This window comes from Hyposmocoma kahamanoa, unplaced genomic scaffold, assembly GCF_003589595.1.
Source record: "Hyposmocoma kahamanoa isolate Upper Pololo Valley unplaced genomic scaffold, ASM358959v1 65, whole genome shotgun sequence".
Lineage (NCBI taxonomy): Eukaryota > Metazoa > Arthropoda > Insecta > Lepidoptera > Cosmopterigidae > Hyposmocoma > Hyposmocoma kahamanoa.
The window spans coordinates 929127-947588 of NW_020653853.1; the positions used below are offsets into that span (position 1 = coordinate 929127).

Here is an 18462-nt window from a genome sequence, read left to right on the forward strand (position 1 = left end):
CAATATGGGTATCATTTTCGGGGTATTTGGGGGTGCGAATTACGAATATGGCACTTATTTCTAAATCCAAGATGGCGGACACGACTTTTCAAATAAATGCAATATGGGTATCAATTTCAGGGTATTTGGGGGTGCTAATTATGAATATCACACTTATGTCTAAATCCAAGATGACGGACACAATTTTCAAATAAATGCAATATGGGTATCATTTTCGGGGTATTGGGGGGTGCTAATTACGAATATCGTACTTCTAAATCCAAGATGGTGGACACGACTTTTGAAATAAATGCAATATGGGTATCATTTTCGGGGTATTTGGGGGTGGTAATTACGAATATGTCACTTATTTCTAACATCCAAGATGGCAGATACGGCTTTTCAAATAAATGCAATATGGGTAGGTATCATTTTCGGGGTATTTGGGGGTGCTAATTACGAATATGGCACTTATTTCTAAATCCAAGATAGCTGATACGACTTTTCAAATAAATGCAATATGGATATCATTATCGGGTATTTGGGGGTGCTAATTACGATTATGGCACTCATTTCTAAATCCAAGATGGCGAGCACGATTTTTTCAAACAATAGCAAGTTGGGTATCGTTTTCGAGGTATTTGGGTTGTGCTCATTACGAATATAGCCTTTATTTCTAAATCGACGATTTTTTCAAACAATGGCAAGTTGGGTATCGTTTTCGAGGTATTTGGGTTGTGCTCATTACGAATTTGCCTTTATTTCTAAATCCAAGATGGCTCTCCACTCACTCCCCACTCGTTCCGCGCTCCCTGCCCACTCACCCCCCATTATATGAAAAGTCGTGTCCACCGTCTTGGATTTAGAAATTAGTGTCATATTCGTAATGAGCACCCCCAAATACCTCGAAAATGATACCCATATTGCAAGTATTTGAAAAGTCGTGTCCGCCACCTTGGATTTAGAAATAAATGCTATATTCGTAATGAACACCCCCAAATATCTCGACTACAATACCCAACTTGCTATTATTATTCGAAAAGTTGTGCCCGCCATCTTGGATTTAAAAGTGCCTTATTCGTAATGAACACTCCCAAATACCTTAAAAACGATACCCAACATGTCATTGTTTGAAAAGTCGTGTCAAAAGTTTGCAAAGTCGAGGACTATTACATGTTTAGTAACCACCTTTATTTCCTGAGATCATTTTTGTTCACAAAAACATAATCATACATCATATATACACAAAAATTATCCCCAATCACTGGGCCAATGCCAGTGGAAGGATTGCTGCTAGAAACAATATCTCTCAAATTGTAAGTAAAATAAGTACCGTACAAGTTTCATTATGTTTTGTTTACATTACATTTACAAACTAATAATATAGAAAAAAAAACGTGACTTCTAACATAAATAAAAGCACAATATAAAAAATTCGATGACCTAGGCTCTAACTCCAGACATTCAGTATTCATGCTTTGGACAAAGAGGACACTAGAATAAGTATTTTTATTTGCCTTTTCCTTTACGGAAAGAATTGAAAAAACAACAACCATACCTTTATATGTGTGTGTAACTAAGTTTCGAGCGGATAATAGATATTTTTATCTAATTGAAAGATTGTATGTGAAAAGTTATATGAATTTTAAATGTATCATGAATTCCTCCAATCGCGTATACAATATACGAATATCGTAATAAACTATTATTTCGCCTTACCAACGCCATCTATTGTGTATTAGATTACATAAAACCGTGACGTTCCCCCTTAATATAAGGTTAAAATTCGAAACATGTCGCATCGCTACACTTGGCGTCTAGGAAAGAAAACTAGTTTTTCTCAGTGGAGGTCAGAGGGTTAAAATATACTATAGATTTTAGCGCGGAAGATCCCATTAAAGTTGTAAGGAGTAGAAAAATATTCTAACCATATCCACAACAACTTCTTACTTTAAATTCTAAATTTCCTTTACAGAGAAACACCAACATCAGCTGGCCCAAACTCCTTTGGCAAAACTAAACAAGGTTTCTGTGACGCCAAAAAAGTATTTGAAAAGAACCTCAAGCATGCCTTGGAGTTGGAAGGAGGGGAGAAACCACAACTGCCCAAGTTCCCCCAGACAATTTATAAAATCAAGGGCCCATGACTTTGTTTGTAGTCTTGGTTAAGTTTTATTGTAGTTTCTTCATAGGATTTTAGTTCAGCAATTAGTATGGTATGGAGTCTTAATTAGTAACACTCAAAAGGGCCTCACAAGATTACTGAAACTCTTTAAAGAACCATGTCAGTGTTGAGAAACCACCTAGGAAGTCTCATAAACTTATAACCGGCATGAAAGATGTATTGTTCGCAATCATCTAATTAAACTATTTATTTCCACACTCACTAAATGCGTAATACTAGAAAACAACACTATTTAAAGTTTTCAGCCTGCCCTGGAACTTTGTAAACACATTTGCATTTCAGGCCATTTAGCAAATTTAGTTAACTACATAATCCATTACAATGTTATGCTACAAAATTCTTTAAAAACTAAAGAAAGAACCATTTTATGTGCAATTACAAATACCAAAATATAATTTTATGAATAAACAATCCATTAACCATTGTATAATAAAAGCATGGTAACTCCGTACAAAAATAGCAGCGTGGCTTGTGTGTATACACGCTGCCGCCGCGTGCCGTGTACGGTCGCACACCTGCGCATTATCTCGTGATGCATTCGCATAGCATCATTATTCTGCGAATGTGTATGTTAATGCTGCTGCGTCAGAATGCGGCGGCAGAACCATTTCCTGTGGGGTGCGGACTAAGGAGTGAGGCAAGCGCAGGGAACACTTCGTAACAGTCCACCACGCCGTTCTTACTTACTTTATTTAACACAATTTTTAATATACCAAAAACTATGTCATTACAAAGTATATCCATGAAGCAAAAGTTTTACTCGAAGACATTAGAAACTCTCAGCTGAGTTGTTCGTCAATAACAGCCCGGACACTACGTTCGTACACACGCGCGGTGTATGGGGTGTACATTTGTATGGGGTTACCATACTTGTATTATAGACCTATGCAATAAAAAACATGATATATTTTACTTTGCTACAATATGTCTGTTCTGTGCCATCTACCTATAAATAAAGAAACAAGACTTTCAGCCAGTATTAAATATTACAACAATTTGTATTGTATACTAAGTCCTAAGTTAATCAATTACAGTAAAAGTAAATATTCTGATTCACAGCATTTATTTACCCATTGCCACAAAACAAATCTAGCCCTAGCAGTGTCCCTTTCTGCTTGGCCGGCATTGCCATTTAAATCAAACAGCCTTTTTCATATCTCTCTTCTTTTACGTAATAGTGGTGCAAGGTTAGGCCAAATTCTCAATAGTACTTCCCTCATTTGTAATAGAAGCAAATTTGAATACCTATAGACAGTTTAACTGCTATAGTAGTACTTACAAGTCTCCATACTGTACTTTCTTTTAATTGTCTTGGTTATAGTAAGTCTTAAAATTAGGATAAAATACATGAAATAGTGAGAGTTTAATAATTATGGTATAAAAGCTTCGCATACTTGAAAAGGACGGTTGATAAAAATTGGATACATGCCTTAGATATAGACGCCTGAATAGTTGGACCTTGACATCATGAGGGTATAAAGACATTATTCCCCAATATAATAATATATTTACGTGCAAGTCGAACTTTGACACATTATAACAACTAAAATGTGTACTTGTGATTTTATTTGAAAACTGAAAACCCTCATATTTAAGGACCACTTTCTTTAATATAGCTATAGTTGTCAAGAATACTTTTAAATTTAATTACATACAACATACTTTACCACCTACCTATGATATCTTACAAATTATCACGTTTTAAAAAAGTAATTGCAAAAAATTTACATGTATTATAGAAAATCATTAAATTAATACTTTTAATTTGTTAAATGATTATCACTAATTTCAGGTTTTAATTTGTTGTATTTGTACCTAATACTAATATTTGGAATAAATATTTTAACGCTCAGACAGTGTGTTTACCGCCACCACATCAATATAAGTAAGGGCTGATAATATGAAATAGTTTAAACTTAAAAAAATGTGACAGAAAACAACCAACCCAAGACATTGCGCAGCATTTTATAATTTCTCTACTAAAATACTATATTATCTAGGTAAATAGTAAGTCTAAACTCTGTTGAAAAATTATTTGGCACTAGATGGCATCTGGACGCTGACCAAGGCTCCCACTGGATGGTATGGCTTGAGTAAGCAAAAAAAAAGTAAGTAAGTTCTACCATTAAGTGGATGAGACTCATTGCAGCTGCTTGCAAAAGCGATGCTGCTTGATTCAGCACGTATCGATAGCCAGTTATTGAACCTGAGTCCCTAACTCCGGCCGACTATGCCGTTGCCCGGGATGGAAACATCCTCTCTCATGCAAAATTCGAATCTTCTAGGCCACGAGAGCGATAAATAATTTTTATCTTGCGACTGCCCTGTGAATAGGGTCAATACACGTTATTACAAAACTATTTTATTTAGTTGGACTTACCATCTTTGTCAACACTAAATAATTGAAGCATTGGGTGTAACAAAGCCGAAAAATGTAAAAGTGAGGTTCGAGAAAATTTAAAATAAAGTTTTGATGTCTTAATCTTTTTAATATTTATAATATGACACTTATATACTTTATTATTTATTTGTCCTATGGTTTAGCTTATTATTATTATTTTTTTAATATTTTTTTCTCTCCTTGTCTTATCCGCCCTTGTTGCACCAAACCGGTAAATTAATGGGGCGTTCGTTTTTGTTAATGGTTTTTAAGGAAATAAATAATTGTAAATCCATCTTATAAAAGTTCATCTCAGCCCGTGAACACCCACTGCTGGATATGGGCTTCCTCTTTTGCACGCCAGCTCAATCGGTCCTGTGCGAATCTCATCCATAATATTCCGGCCACCTCGACGATAACGTCTGACCATCTAGCAGGTGGTCTGCCTCGAGGACGTCTCGCTTCTACCGGGTACCACTCAGTGACCGCCTTGGTCCATCGGTCGTCGTCTCGCTTAGCAACGTGTCCTGTCCATCTCCCGCGATCCGCATACCGACGTCTACAGCCCTTGTTCGCTGTCGTATCTCCACGTTGGGTTTACGGTCGACGAGGTAAATGCCGAGCATGGTGCGCTCCGTTGCCCTTTGTGCTACTCTGATTTTTTGTGCATGTATTCCTTTGTGAGCGGCCATGTCTCGGCATCGTAAGTAAGTATGGGTAGGACGCATTGGTTATAAACTAGTTTTCAGGCTTTGAAGGATTTTAGATTTGAAAGCGTCCTCCAGTTTTCTAAACGCGGTCCATACCAACTGAATCCTTGCGATCTCCTTGTCTTGGGAAGCTCGGCCAAAAGATAAACAGTGTCCAAGATAAACTACATCTAGCTACCCAGTTCCCAACGAAGATGGTGAGTTTTGGGCCCGGACGGTTGGAAATGGTCTTGGTTTTGGACTTATTCATCTCAAGGCCGATAGCTAGTGAAGCCTCGTGCAGTAAAGTTACATTAAAAAAAATTCAAAAGTATTCTTAATCATTCATTGAATTCGCTAGATTGAAACGAATCGACAATGTCATCTAACGTGTCCGAAATTCAAACGCACATTTATAATCTGTGCCAAAAGGGCGGAGCGCCACCTTAGAAGTGAATGAAAATTACGTCATCTAGAAGGGAGATCGAAATGAGTTTTTGTCACAAGATAGTGTTTTTATGCAATAACACCAAAAAGGGCTTTTTGGGTGTTGAACGACCTTGTTGTTCCCAATGCTTCAATTGTTGTTCCCAATGTGTCTGCTGCTTGCTGACACAAATACAGACCCTACATACTGTATATAAATAAATAAAGGGTAGACAAGTACATAACATAAATAAAACAGTCATTTTAAGTTTTTCCAGTTTATTGTTTACTTCCTAACAATATTTTGGGGACGTGACATGTCACGTGGGAAGTTACTCTTAGGCGGTGTGCGGATACGACGGTCCTTCTTCGACCTGTTCCTCACCACTTTGCTGTGAATAGCGCATGACACGCAGTAGTGGAGCTTAGCGTACAGCTTGGGCAGCTGGAATGCTGTAGAGAAAACAGTATCATTAAAATTAATCACATTTCAATTCAATTTACAATTGTGCTACAAATGACACAAGTTTTTTGGGAAATTTAAATCTAGTTGCCAAATTTACACTTTTGCAAAAACAAAGCATTTTATGTATGTAGATATGTACGTAGTAAATACCTACTATGCCTACAAGCATAATACAAAATTCCTATATCATCTCAAAATATCTCGTACTGAACAATGCTAGCTAGCCTTGTTTTAACCAAATTATAGGTGCATATATGCACCTATAATTATATGCACATTTGGATAAATAATAATAGTGGCATTCTGAAGGAATATTTGCGTTGAATATGCACTATGCATACACTTACACTGATACACTGAGGCCTCATTTATATCTCTTACAGCGGCAGCCTCGACAATATTCCTAATCACGAATTTCTTGATAGCCTTGTCCTTTGGCACGCAACGCGCGCAGTTGGTGCATCGCACAGCCTTCACGTGCCCGCGGCCGTGTTTCGCACGTCCTCCGTTACGGCGTTTCCGAGTCTGCGAACACAAAACCAACCTCAAGCCACATGTTCACACCGCAACAATGAATTCAATTAACACAAATTTACAAAGCTAATGTATTAACGACTTCTCCATAAGACTTTGTTCAACATGAAACACCCTTTTTTCAATTTGATAAAGTGTTAAAGCTTATTTCAATAAATAAAATTTACGCACCATGATTATAACCTCCGATACGGTAAACGAAGTAGGAGGAAAAAGAAATTTTGAGCATAGACAACTGTCAACCTCGATTTCCGCTTTCCTAGTGTTGGGTCATGGAAAAAATTCCATTTTGAAAAAATCACATTTTTCAGAAAATAAACATTTTTCCGGATATTTGTCTATTTGAAATTTTTCTGAAAATTAGCCAACAGCATTCTTTTATTACGTTTTTATATTTTGAAAGTCATCGATAAAGCCCAATGCTGCCAGTATAAAATATTTTTAACGGTTTAAAATGTTTTCGATTTTGAGAAATCTAATTTCGATTACAAACAACTGCTTGAAATACTTTCTATCTCTTTTATACATATCTTTTATTATATAAAACGAGAAGAAAGTTAGAAATTCAATTAAAAATTACTTAAATTTCGAAACGAAAATGTGATCTCATTGACCACAAACAAACTTCCACGAGTTTTCAATGATTCATTCATAAAAATTGAATAAAAAAGAAACTGTCACGTAGAATTTCTCTGTGGTCACGGAATATTTCTTTCAGTAAAAATATATTTTTGTTGCAATATATTATTAGATATCCATATAAATTTACATTGTTTCGCTTTTTCTCCGTAATCGTAACGCAATTTGGTTAAACATGATAATTGTTGGTTGTTGGTAGACTTGATTATTAGTAACATCGTCATTGAGTGTTCGTCAGTGGGTTTCCGTATTTCATAGAACATTGTGTGGGGTGCAATGTGGTGCAGATAATAGTGTTTTAAGCGCGTGTGAAATGTCACAACATGGATGCGGGGAGAGACTGTCGTATTCAAAGGGTTTCCAGGAGGAAAGTGGCAATCAATCGACGATGGAGGTGCTCGTCGAAACGCTCACGGGGACGGCATTCGAAATGACGGTGTCGCCTTCGGACACCATATTCGCTATAAAGTCGAAGATATGCAGGGTTGAGGGTGAGTAAAATCCTGTTACCACTCCCAATACTCACATGCTAGCCTAAGTGTTACACAACTACAGAGAAATGGTTACAACGCATGTTGGTGCGTCATGGGTCCGACAAAGGATGTGGTCGCTACGCACAATCGCCGCTGTACAATAACAAGCTGATTAAACAATGTTTCTCAGTAGAAGGAAAGTTGTACACACTTGGACATGCCTGGACAACTTCTAAGCTTTCTATTAATTAAAACATTTTAATAATCCATTATACATTGCATCATTCATCTGTTATGCCTAAACCAATGCTCAATTCTCAGATATAAATAAGGTTCTACAAAGTAAAATAAAATACATAGCACATGTAATTATTGTAATCAGATTTAGGTGGCTATTTTTAGTAGTTTCTGTATGTAGTACATATTGTTCTAGAATGTATTTTGTTGCCATAATTATTATTATAATTTTTCTGTGCTTTAACTTCATCAATAATTGTACTTTGTACCTTAAATATTTTGAAGTGGTTGCTTTAATGTTTTTTGGAATTCATAATTCTCTTACACAGTGATTACTTAGGAAAGTGTTTACTTAGTATAAATAAACACTGATTGAGTTCTAGATAGATAGATAGGAAAATATATATATTTTATTGTCTACAAGAAAAAACACAGTACACAAACAACTTAAAACAAAATGTGCAAAGGTTTATAGCGAAGAGCAATCTCTTCCAGACAACAGATGAAAGCTAAACACAATGGGAGATGTAGTGTATGCCAAAGGTAAAATTTTAAATTAATTAATAATCATATAGTATACCTACTTATATGTTTGTACTAGAGTAGACTTCTAGTACTTTCTTTGTTTACAAATTGTTTTAATTTACAAATATAATATAGCAAGTACTATATACAGAAGCTGGAGGACTATAGGATACTTTTTTGTCATGTCTTGAAATTGAGGGGAAAACATTTTACTCAGTGGTAATGACAAGTGCTCTTTTTATTGTTCTTAAACTTAAATAAAAAAGTAAAAAATTACTTAAGCCAAACCAACCCCTTAAATTCAAGTATTACTTACTATCAGAGATATTAACTTAACCTTCAAATGCTACATGTAGAGTGGATTCTTCACTCGGAAATCCCAGAATGATTAAAAATAAAAGGTAAGGGTAGAAGCAAAATATTTATATTTTTACTTACAATTACAAAATTATATTCTAAATACACTACTGTAGTAAACTAATTCCTAGTTATATAAAAAAGTATAGCATAAAATATTCTGTTATATTTTCATTTTTTTCTTTTTTTTTGTATTTGTATTTAATATTTTATAATTGTTTGTATTTTATAATGTATTTTGCATGTGAAATAAATACAATTATATTTTATTTATTTAATAGGAGGAGTTGTTATCCACTGTAATATATGTTTCTTTGAAGGCCATTAGGTAGCACTTTTAGAAGTGTTTTTCAAAAGGCACTGCCAATAAATGAAAAAGAAAAAAACTACTTAAAATTTCAAAGCTGGGCTACCAGACACTCATTGTGGAATATAAAAGATGACAAACTCCATCATCAGAATTGTCTCCACCTGACAGCTTATTTTTATTCATATTGATAACTATTGTAGTACTTGTGTTATCTAAATATACATGCCACTGATAAAAAACAATAAATTTAAAGTTGTGGAATGTTTTTCTTTCCTGTGATATTAAATGTACTCATCAACATTTAAGACCCTTTATGGCCACATGAATCATTTATTCATTATAAGTTTCATATAGAGCATAGGTTCCCAAACTTCTTGTTTTGCCTCACCTCACTTAGGCAAGATAAAAAAATTTCAATGCCCACCACCACTAAAAATAATTGAAAACACACATTTTTTATACTAACTTATCATGAAAAATCACAAGGAAAAAATGTATATCCAGTGTAGTTAATGAATGTACTCATAATTCAGATATTTTTAAGCTTTAAAGTATGATTTGAATTGAAACTGCCTCCGTGGCCGAACGGTTACCATGCCGGACTGCCACGCAGAGGTCCCAGGTTCGATTCCCGGGCCGGGAGAAATGTTTGTATGGCCTACATTTATTTCTCTCGTGAGTTTGGGTGTAATTTGTGGTTGTCTATGTGTGTGTCCATGGCACCCGCGACACAGGGTTTCCCTAGTGCGGGGCTATGTTGAGTGTGTGCGTTATTTATTTATTATTATTTATTTATTTCCAAGAGCTTTCTGTGTGCTTACTGCCTACTGCTTTTCTATACAGAAGTACCAACATGACAAAATTCAATGTTTTACATACATTGAACATTACGGTGGGTATATGTATGAGAAGACACAAGCCACAACCAGACAACAAAAAATGTCAGGAAAAGTCCTTCAGTTCTTTGATACTGTTAACATTGGCTCCGAACTGTTAATTAGTGGTGATCACTGTGTGATCAATTAATTACACAATAACTGAGAAATGTATTATACCATGGACCAATAATTCCAGAGGACTGTTCAGTAGTAGAGTTCCTTGTGAAAGAGTCCATCCAGGAAAGTACTGCCACCTTACCTATTTCTGCCAAGCAGTAATGTCACTTTACTATGTTCCGGTTTTGAAAGGTAAGGGTGCTGGTGAAATTACAGGCACATGGGACTTGTCAACTTATGTCTCAGGGTGACGGGCGCAGTGGCAGTGCCCTTCTTCTTCTTCTTTTAAATGTTATGGCCCCATCGAAATAAGCAGTGCCCTTCAGATTTTTGCGATTTAAAGCTCTGAGTGGCACTGCAACTGTTATGGACAGGCATATAGTTTACCATCAGGCACACAACCACATTTCATCACCATTCTTAGCCTTCATAACCAGAACACAGTAATACTGACATTACTGCTTGGCGGTAGAAATAGGTAAGGTGGCAGTACTTCCCTGGACGGACTCTTTCACAAGCAGCTCTACTGCTAGTAAAATTATTTCCCGAACTTGACAAATATGCGTACCTATCAATAGATGGCATTGTGTGTTACAAATTAATTTATAAATAACGCTTGTATTATGGGTAGGTGGTGCTAATCCTAAATAAAAGAAAAGAATTGCGTGCTTTGTTTGTTATCACTAGAAATTAGATTAGCTTTGGTAAATTGCAGCTCGTCAATATTAAACAAGTGAGTTTTTAAATAGAAAACCACCATGAGACTCGGACATATTAACTAAAATAACGGATAATTCACGTATTTAAGTCGAATTTCAATCGTGATAGTGGATGGTCAGTACCTCCCAGCAGGAAAACAGTGGTAGGTACTATGTCAGTGGTTAGTGTAGACGAGACTTTTGAAAGTGACGTTGTTAGTGTAGAGTGCAATCCTATGTATGACTTTAATAAAAATGAAGCAAACGAGGGTAGTTCTCGCCGATGCCGCCTGCGCCCGCAACAGTACTGAGTGATCGGGCTACCAGGGCTTATTAAGGACCACGAATTGGTTCGAAACATTTCGAGCAAAATTCGACTAAAAATACGTTATTTTAGATAAACAAATTAGTTACAAAAATTGTTATTTTTACTCGTCGCGTCGTGGTATACCAATAGGTACTAAGTACCTGACTATACTGTCTTGTACCGCGTTTAGCAGTCCTCTTGACTTGTTGGTCCATGATTATATTTAATTTGTAAACAGTATAAGACAAGATTGATGACAAATATCCTGAGTAAACAAACAAATAAGCCAAGGAAATTTTAATACTCCAAACTTAATACTAACTTGACATAACAACACTCACATGTTAAAATCGGACAAACAACAAAATACGAAAACTTTTTCTACTTATTTTGCAGCTTTATTTCCATTATTATTCAAGTAATATCAAACTTTGCAATACACTAATACGTTAGCTGTCTGATTGCTCTTGGGGCACTTTATCTTGGCATTTGAAAGAGCATTGTCTCAAGTCAAGTTGCTTATTCTTTTCAGGGCAATCTGGCATCAGAATGTGTTAGGAAACATTATAATTTCAATTGTAATTTGATTAAGTAGGTAATGTACGCTTTCTGGATTTAAACGCGTCTCATCGTCGGTCACATCGTCGCTTAACATCAGGTGAGATTGTGGCCAATTGTGTCTATTATATATTAAAAAAAAAAAAAAAAAAAAAACAAGTGTTAAGTAAACAATAAATAAAATCACAGCCGGTACACAGAAAAAAAGGATTTCTACTCATAAGAAAGAGCAATTTCTTAAAATATTTGCTAATTCTGAAAAAATATTTATTAAAAGTAATAAAATATTGTCATTACAAAAATACTGCTTATCTTTTTCTAATACAATTTTACTCTTAACTTTATTCTAACTTTTAGACAAATACGTTCACTTCAAGATTTTATTTCATTTACTTACAACAAGAAATTTTTACCGCTTATATCAAATTTAAATAATCTTAAATGAATTCAAAATTTCTTGGGTGTATTTTAAGAAAATATAGGGTGGAAATGTGTTGTGCCACCTGGAGAGAAAGTACTCTAAATACTGGAGATAGAAATTTTTAATTAAAGGAAACATTCCTTTATTTTTTAAAAGAAATAAAACTGCTAACATAGATTTTCGAAAATTTCTAGAACACGCGGGAATCGAACCCGCTTTAATCTGAAAAAAATGCACCCTGCACTTTTATTGCATCAATCGATACGGTTAATTATAGGAATAAAATCTCTCTCACAAAATTGGTTAATTAAATGGAAAAAAAAAACATGAAATCTTAATGTATTTTAATAAAATGAAAAAAAATGGTAATCTAACCAATTACTTCCTCGAAATGAGCTCCATTTTCTTGGATACACAAATTTAATCTTTTAACGAATTCATTTCTAACTCACATGACTAATTTTTAATAACGTGTTGTGATGAATTGTATTAAAAATCGGATTCTGAACTGAGGTTCAGCCTTCAACTCATTTACACTCGCATAAGATTTAAGGTAAATTTGATTTTTAACATATCCCAAACACAACAAAAAAAATCTAAAGGGGTGAGATCTGGTGACCGCATTTACCTTAAATCCTATCCTATCCTATTAGAAAACATAAATCTTCAGTCAAATAATTAAGTATGTCTCAATTTTTCCTTTTTTTTTTTCAGTCAAAATTGGACATTTCTAATAACTAATAAATATTTTGTTGAATCTAGAGTAGCTTTGTGACTTGAAGTAAATTAATTTGCTCTTGGATTAAATATTTCTGTCTTATAACTAAAATACACTTTTGAGACTTTTTTTACTATTATCAAATAATTATTCTCTAGTGTCTATAGGGAGAGGATCGTTTTGTTGAATTTAATAAATTTGTCTTCATAAAAAGAATTTTGTCTTTTTCTAAGTAATCTGTTTTTACTGTGTATCTGCATAAATATATACTTCCGGACACATAATTCGAGCCACTTCGCATGTTTGTCGTAAAGGACTAGAATACAAAACTAGTGTTATCATATCAAATCCAAATTCCCAACAAGGACTTACGGAAGAGAGGTTTAGTTAGTATACTACTTTCAAAATTGCATAAAAGTTTTGATCAATCAAACGTTGCTTAAGCTTAGGGCACTTAGTATTAAAAATGCGTGGTGGCTCGAATTATGTGTCCGGAAGTGTATATTATAATATGAGCATAGTTTTTAAAATTTCATGCAGCTCAATGAGTTTAACGGGGTGTATGTTGGAATGGTGCCAGTAACTATTTATCTTAAAGCATTATGCATGTTTTGGGTATTGCTACGGGTTATGTATTGCTTATTTATTTTGGTTGGCTGTTTTTATATTTTATCACCTGATTAGCCAAGGCACCTTGGTGAATAAAATTTTATTATGGTACTACGCGCTAACAATTTATTGTTGATTTGTTTTATTGATTTAGCAAAATTTGTTTGTTTGTGATACTTATACAATTTGGCAAACAATCCACGTGATAGAAAATGCGCACCGCTGTCCGTAAGCAACCTGGACATTTTAGATTTTCTTACACATTCTTTTCTGGCAAATCTTCCAAAAGAATAGTTAAGTTAAAAACATGACAATGTATGACAGTTTGTTGATTACGCATCTTAAGAATTTCATGTTTATCATGTCCTCTATTACCTATGAATCAAATTGTAGTTTCTGGAAAGCAATGATACTATGTAGTTCTTCCACAAATCTAGCAGCAGGTAGAATATATAATTTATATCAAACAGCGTTCTAAAATATTATATAATATGAAGGTCGAACCTAAAACGCGATCGACTGTTGCCCTCAGACTATTGTATCACTACAAAGACGAAAAAACGACGTTAAAGAATAACAATAACCCTGTCTCATATATTAAACTGATAACACTGTCAATCGTGCGCTCACTGTATGGAAATCCTTTGAGCATAAATCTAATTGCATGAAATATAAATAATAAATAGACTTGTGATTAAAAATCTAGCTTAATTAAACATTAGCATGTTCAAGTAGGTTAATACGCGTGCAATGACACTGATCGAGGTTACATTTAATATATTATAACAAGTAACTTATGACCCCGTTTGATGGATTCGATAGTTTTTGTCTATGTACTGTAATAATTCTAGGACATTGACATCATGTCAATAGAAAGGCCTAAATCGAAACTCGTGTTCATGATTATGATAAAAAAAATTTTGCCCTTTTTCTGGTTATCAACTATACAAGAACACTGCTCAAGGCATTTTGTGTAATTTTGAAGGAGTGTGAAAAGCCTACATATATTATTATATACAAGATTAAATAATTTTTTTGACCTAAGTAACATTCAAAATCGAAGCCTCTGAGGTTCGCACTCGGGATGTGTCAGCGAGGCACGGATCTTGGGAATAACACTGTCAGGCGGCGTGCGGAACAGTATACTGCGCTCCAAAACACAAATCGTTGACGTTGGGCAAAAAGTTGCCAGGCTGAAATGGACCTGAGCCAGACACGTCTACCGCATGTCAAGCGAACTGTTGGCAAAGACCGCCGGGTCCCGGAGCTCACCAAAACGTAAGACGGAGGCGTGGAAGAGCCAAAAGGCTATGGCGTGACGAGCTAGATGAGTAGAAGAAGGAAAGGAAGGCCTTTGCCCCGCAGTGGGATAGCAATGGCTGAAAAACGAAATGAAAAAAAGTTTCCAATTCAAAGACGATTTGAACAGCAACATACTTGGAGCATTAATTTCATTTCAACATCAACTGTTATTTATTACAAATAAATTGCATCCTTGAAATATAACAACAATAAACAAACAGCATTATAACATCATCATATAAGATTTAACAGCAAAATAAAAAGTTTGCCAACATTCCCTGGTCCCATGCACACCGTGATTCATTCTGGAAATGTGCCAAATTGAGATATTGCTCGGATGTTACAAAACTTACATGATTCCATCACCTGTTTCGAGTATTGTCACACAACTTTTCTTGTCTTATATACAATAGACATTTGTTTGTTGATTGTTATTTAATGACAAGATTATTTTGTTAATATGTTTCCTTATAAATCAATGAACAGATACAAATTTGTTTGGAAAATGTAAATGTTTTTCCTTTTTTTTCCGAAAGCATGGCCATACATTGGGTAACAGAAAGCGAAGTATATTTATAATTAAAATAAAGGTGAACAAGTATTAATTCTCAGGCGAATGATAAACATTCATAATCATTTACGTAATGAAATATAGGACTTCTTAAACGATATTATTGTCGTCATTAATGACACTTAAGTACTAAGCATGTTTTATGTAATTAAGTAAGTTAGTATTTTTACGAGGAATGAAATTGAATCGGTGAAATTCAGCAATCAATTTGTTACAGCACTATTATTAAAAAGAGTAGAGTGAGTATGTAACTGTTTTTGCTGTTTCGTGATATCGAGGTCTTATTAGAATAGAATAGAAATCGTTTTCTTGATTTTCAAATAAACTAACGTTCTCGTTCAGTTCAGAATAGTGTGGTTTGCATTAATATTAGACATAAGTGGTTGATGACTTTATCATCTCAGTCAGACGTAACCATGGGAGATCCTGAAACGTTGGTTTGTTTGAAAAAACAAATATACGCGATTTGCATCAGAAATTCTGAAGTAATTAAAAATTGAATTTTATTTTCGAACTTACACAAAAGTAATACGTGATTTGTCTTCTGTCTTATAATATAATAAAATTATTGTCTTTTTTAAATGTAAACGTATTAATTATATTATTCAAAGTTACATTCTGTTATGGTTTTTTTTACAAATATCGTAACAATTTGTTACGTTTTGTATAGTTGTCAAAAAATAGATAACTAATTTCTCTTTTATTGCGTTCATCTTGTTCAATGTCCCCCAACAAACAAAGGTAAACAAGGCATGGTGGACATACGAACGTCAACATAATAAAAGAACCACGTTCCAGTCTATTTGAGTCGTCGATGACCAATGTACAGACAGTCTAGCGATAACACGCAAACGCACAGGATTCAGATGACATGCAGTAGGTTGCCTTTTTTTAGATTTCTGGGTTTTATTTAATACCCTCCCGGACATATAATTCGAGGTCACAAAATAAAATGAGTCATAAAATAATAACCCGAAGTGTGGCCAATAATTTGCTTAAAATTCCACGTTGCAATAATCTTTATAGCAAAAACCTGACTGAGCTACCAAATACCAAAACTGATATAGTACCAGTAGAGCTTCTTGTGGAAGAGTTCGTCCAGGTCCAAGTCTGCCACCTGACCTGTTTCTGCCGCCAAGCACATTACTGTGTTTCTGTTTTGAAGAACGAAATTACAGGCACATGGGACCTGTCAACTTATGTCTTGGGGTGACAGGCACAGTGGCAGTCTCCCCCAAATCTTTGCGATTTACATATGCCACCACCAGGTGCACAACTTGTTCGTCCCGTCACCTATTATTATAAAAAAAAATGTACTCCCTATCGCCAGATATTAAAAATAACCTAGCAATTAGCAACATCAAAACCAAACCTAAATCATATTTCTTGAACAACTAATAGACTGATTTAATTTTTGTTATCCACTACAGTGTACACAAGACTATATTTTTTTAACCTACTTAACTTTGACTTTTGACCTCCTTTGTACGTAGAATTATTTTTGACACTTTTACCGAAGGTAGTTATTTGTTTACTTGTATCTTATTTCGACAGTTGCGTATTATTTTACAAAAATGAGTAGTCACGTTACAATTATGCAAAACTGTTGCCGGCTTCGTTACGAGCTCCCATCAATTTATTGCGGTGCATGGTTAAACCTACTCAGATGTTTGTTGTACCGCCTGGTTTAGATTAATATGTATTCGGTTTGTAATTTTTTTTTAATAAAAAATCTTTCTTGCAAAAAAACACTATGAATCTTCTTTTTTAAAGTGTTATGGTTCTATCTACCGTGTCAAACCAATACTGTTTAATATCAAGCATTTTAAGAAAAAGCTGATAAATAATTTTTGTTTTTTTTTTTTAATTAATAACATAAAAAGATACATTTCACTTTTTGATCATGACATATTCAAGATTTCTACCCAGCCTTTGGCAGTTTAGTTTGCAAAATAAGCTATTTGTATTGGAAAAAACGGGTATATTAATTTTTGCCTTCAGAACACCCGATAGATTGAAATTTGCAAAACAGTGTATTTGCAGTATTTTGGCTTGACACGATAGTACAGATAGAATCGATGATTCTTCCAATGACAACTTAAGGAAGTGTCACAATTCACGCGTTTATTACTTATAATTTGACCAAAAGTATTAGTACAATTTTACTTACACTAGAATTTGTAAAAATTGTGAAAACTTTTTCTTCCTTAAATATGTCTTTTTTTTATTTTAGCCTTTTAATAATTAATAAAAATGCAAGGTTGCTCGAGTTATGGTGTCCGTGTTCATCGGTGTGCACGTGAAATCGTCATTTTGATTAAACTCTACTGGTCATTCGTAAGGCAGATTCCCCTCAGAGGAATGAGCAACAAGCTTTTGGTGTTGCTCTTTGTAAATAAACGCTTGTACACTTTTATCATTATATTAGGTATTTATCATGAATACATATTAGGCATTTCGATAACCTAGAGAACGACTTTAAGTCGAAATGCCCACAGTACCAAATGCAGTACTAAAGGCCAAGGTCGAATAATCGTATGTGTTTTGCCGATCCTCACCTTTTCATCAACTCTTTGTACGCCCCACTTCTGAGTACGGGGCTCCTCTCTGGCGAGGATTTGGGCCGTAGTTAACCACGCTGTCCCAATGCTGGTTGGGTTAGTCACACATTTTCCGACTTGCAGGTTACATCACAATGTTTTCCTTCACCGAAAAGGTCATGATAAATTTCGTAACATAAATTCCGCGAAACTCAGATGTGCGAGACGGGATTCGAAACCACGGCCTCACCCGAGGAACATGGACGCTTACTAAGTCAAATGTGCACAATATTAAGGTGGCACAAAGAGCGACAGAGCGCTCTATGTTTGGGATTTCGGCATCGGGTGCCAAACGTCGAAATTTAACGATAAACGAAGGTCGTTGACGTGGATAACCGCATCACGTTGGAAATAGGCAAAACATTTGGCTAGACGAGAAGACGGACGGAGAAGAGGTCAACACAGCCCTGAACGCTACTTGTCGCGTCACAGCAGAATGCCTGAAACCCACTCCTCTCTCATTATTATACCCGCTTGCGGATA

The 18462-nt window shown here is 34.9% G+C and overlaps 3 protein-coding genes across 3 annotated transcripts in view; 2 read left to right on the forward strand and 1 right to left on the reverse strand.

The window, feature by feature from the left end:
• The window catches only part of LOC113231262 (PEST proteolytic signal-containing nuclear protein-like), a 6749-nt gene extending 2748 nt beyond the window's left edge, over positions 1-4001 (forward strand). Inside the window, exon 4 of the mRNA XM_026465496.1 lies at positions 1955-4001. Within this exon, the coding sequence (XP_026321281.1) occupies positions 1955-2126 (172 nt within the window). The 3' untranslated portion in view covers positions 2127-4001. The remainder of the gene's footprint in view (positions 1-1954) is intronic.
• Positions 4002-5927: 1926 nt separating this feature from the next.
• Positions 5928-6872, reverse strand: LOC113231395 (40S ribosomal protein S26). Its single transcript, XM_026465696.1, has 3 exons — positions 6831-6872; positions 6473-6650; positions 5928-6112 (listed from the first exon to the last, which is right to left on the reverse strand). Exons 1-3 carry the CDS (start codon positions 6831-6833, stop codon positions 5946-5948), a joined length of 348 nt encoding a protein of 115 aa, XP_026321481.1. The 5' UTR covers positions 6834-6872; the 3' UTR covers positions 5928-5945.
• A 577-nt stretch (positions 6873-7449) lies between these two features.
• The window catches only part of LOC113231477 (AN1-type zinc finger protein 4-like), a 38517-nt gene continuing 27504 nt past the window's right edge, over positions 7450-18462 (forward strand). Inside the window, exon 1 of the mRNA XM_026465806.1 lies at positions 7450-7789. Within this exon, the coding sequence (XP_026321591.1) occupies positions 7612-7789 (178 nt within the window). The 5' untranslated portion in view covers positions 7450-7611. The remainder of the gene's footprint in view (positions 7790-18462) is intronic.

Bases quoted from the DNA above. Each gene is read 5' to 3' on its own strand.
- LOC113231395 (XM_026465696.1), bottom strand. The intron at 6,113-6,472 runs GTAAGTGTATGC...TTTTCTCTACAG, and splicing joins TGAGGCCTCAGTGTATCAGT to CATTCCAGCTGCCCAAGCTG.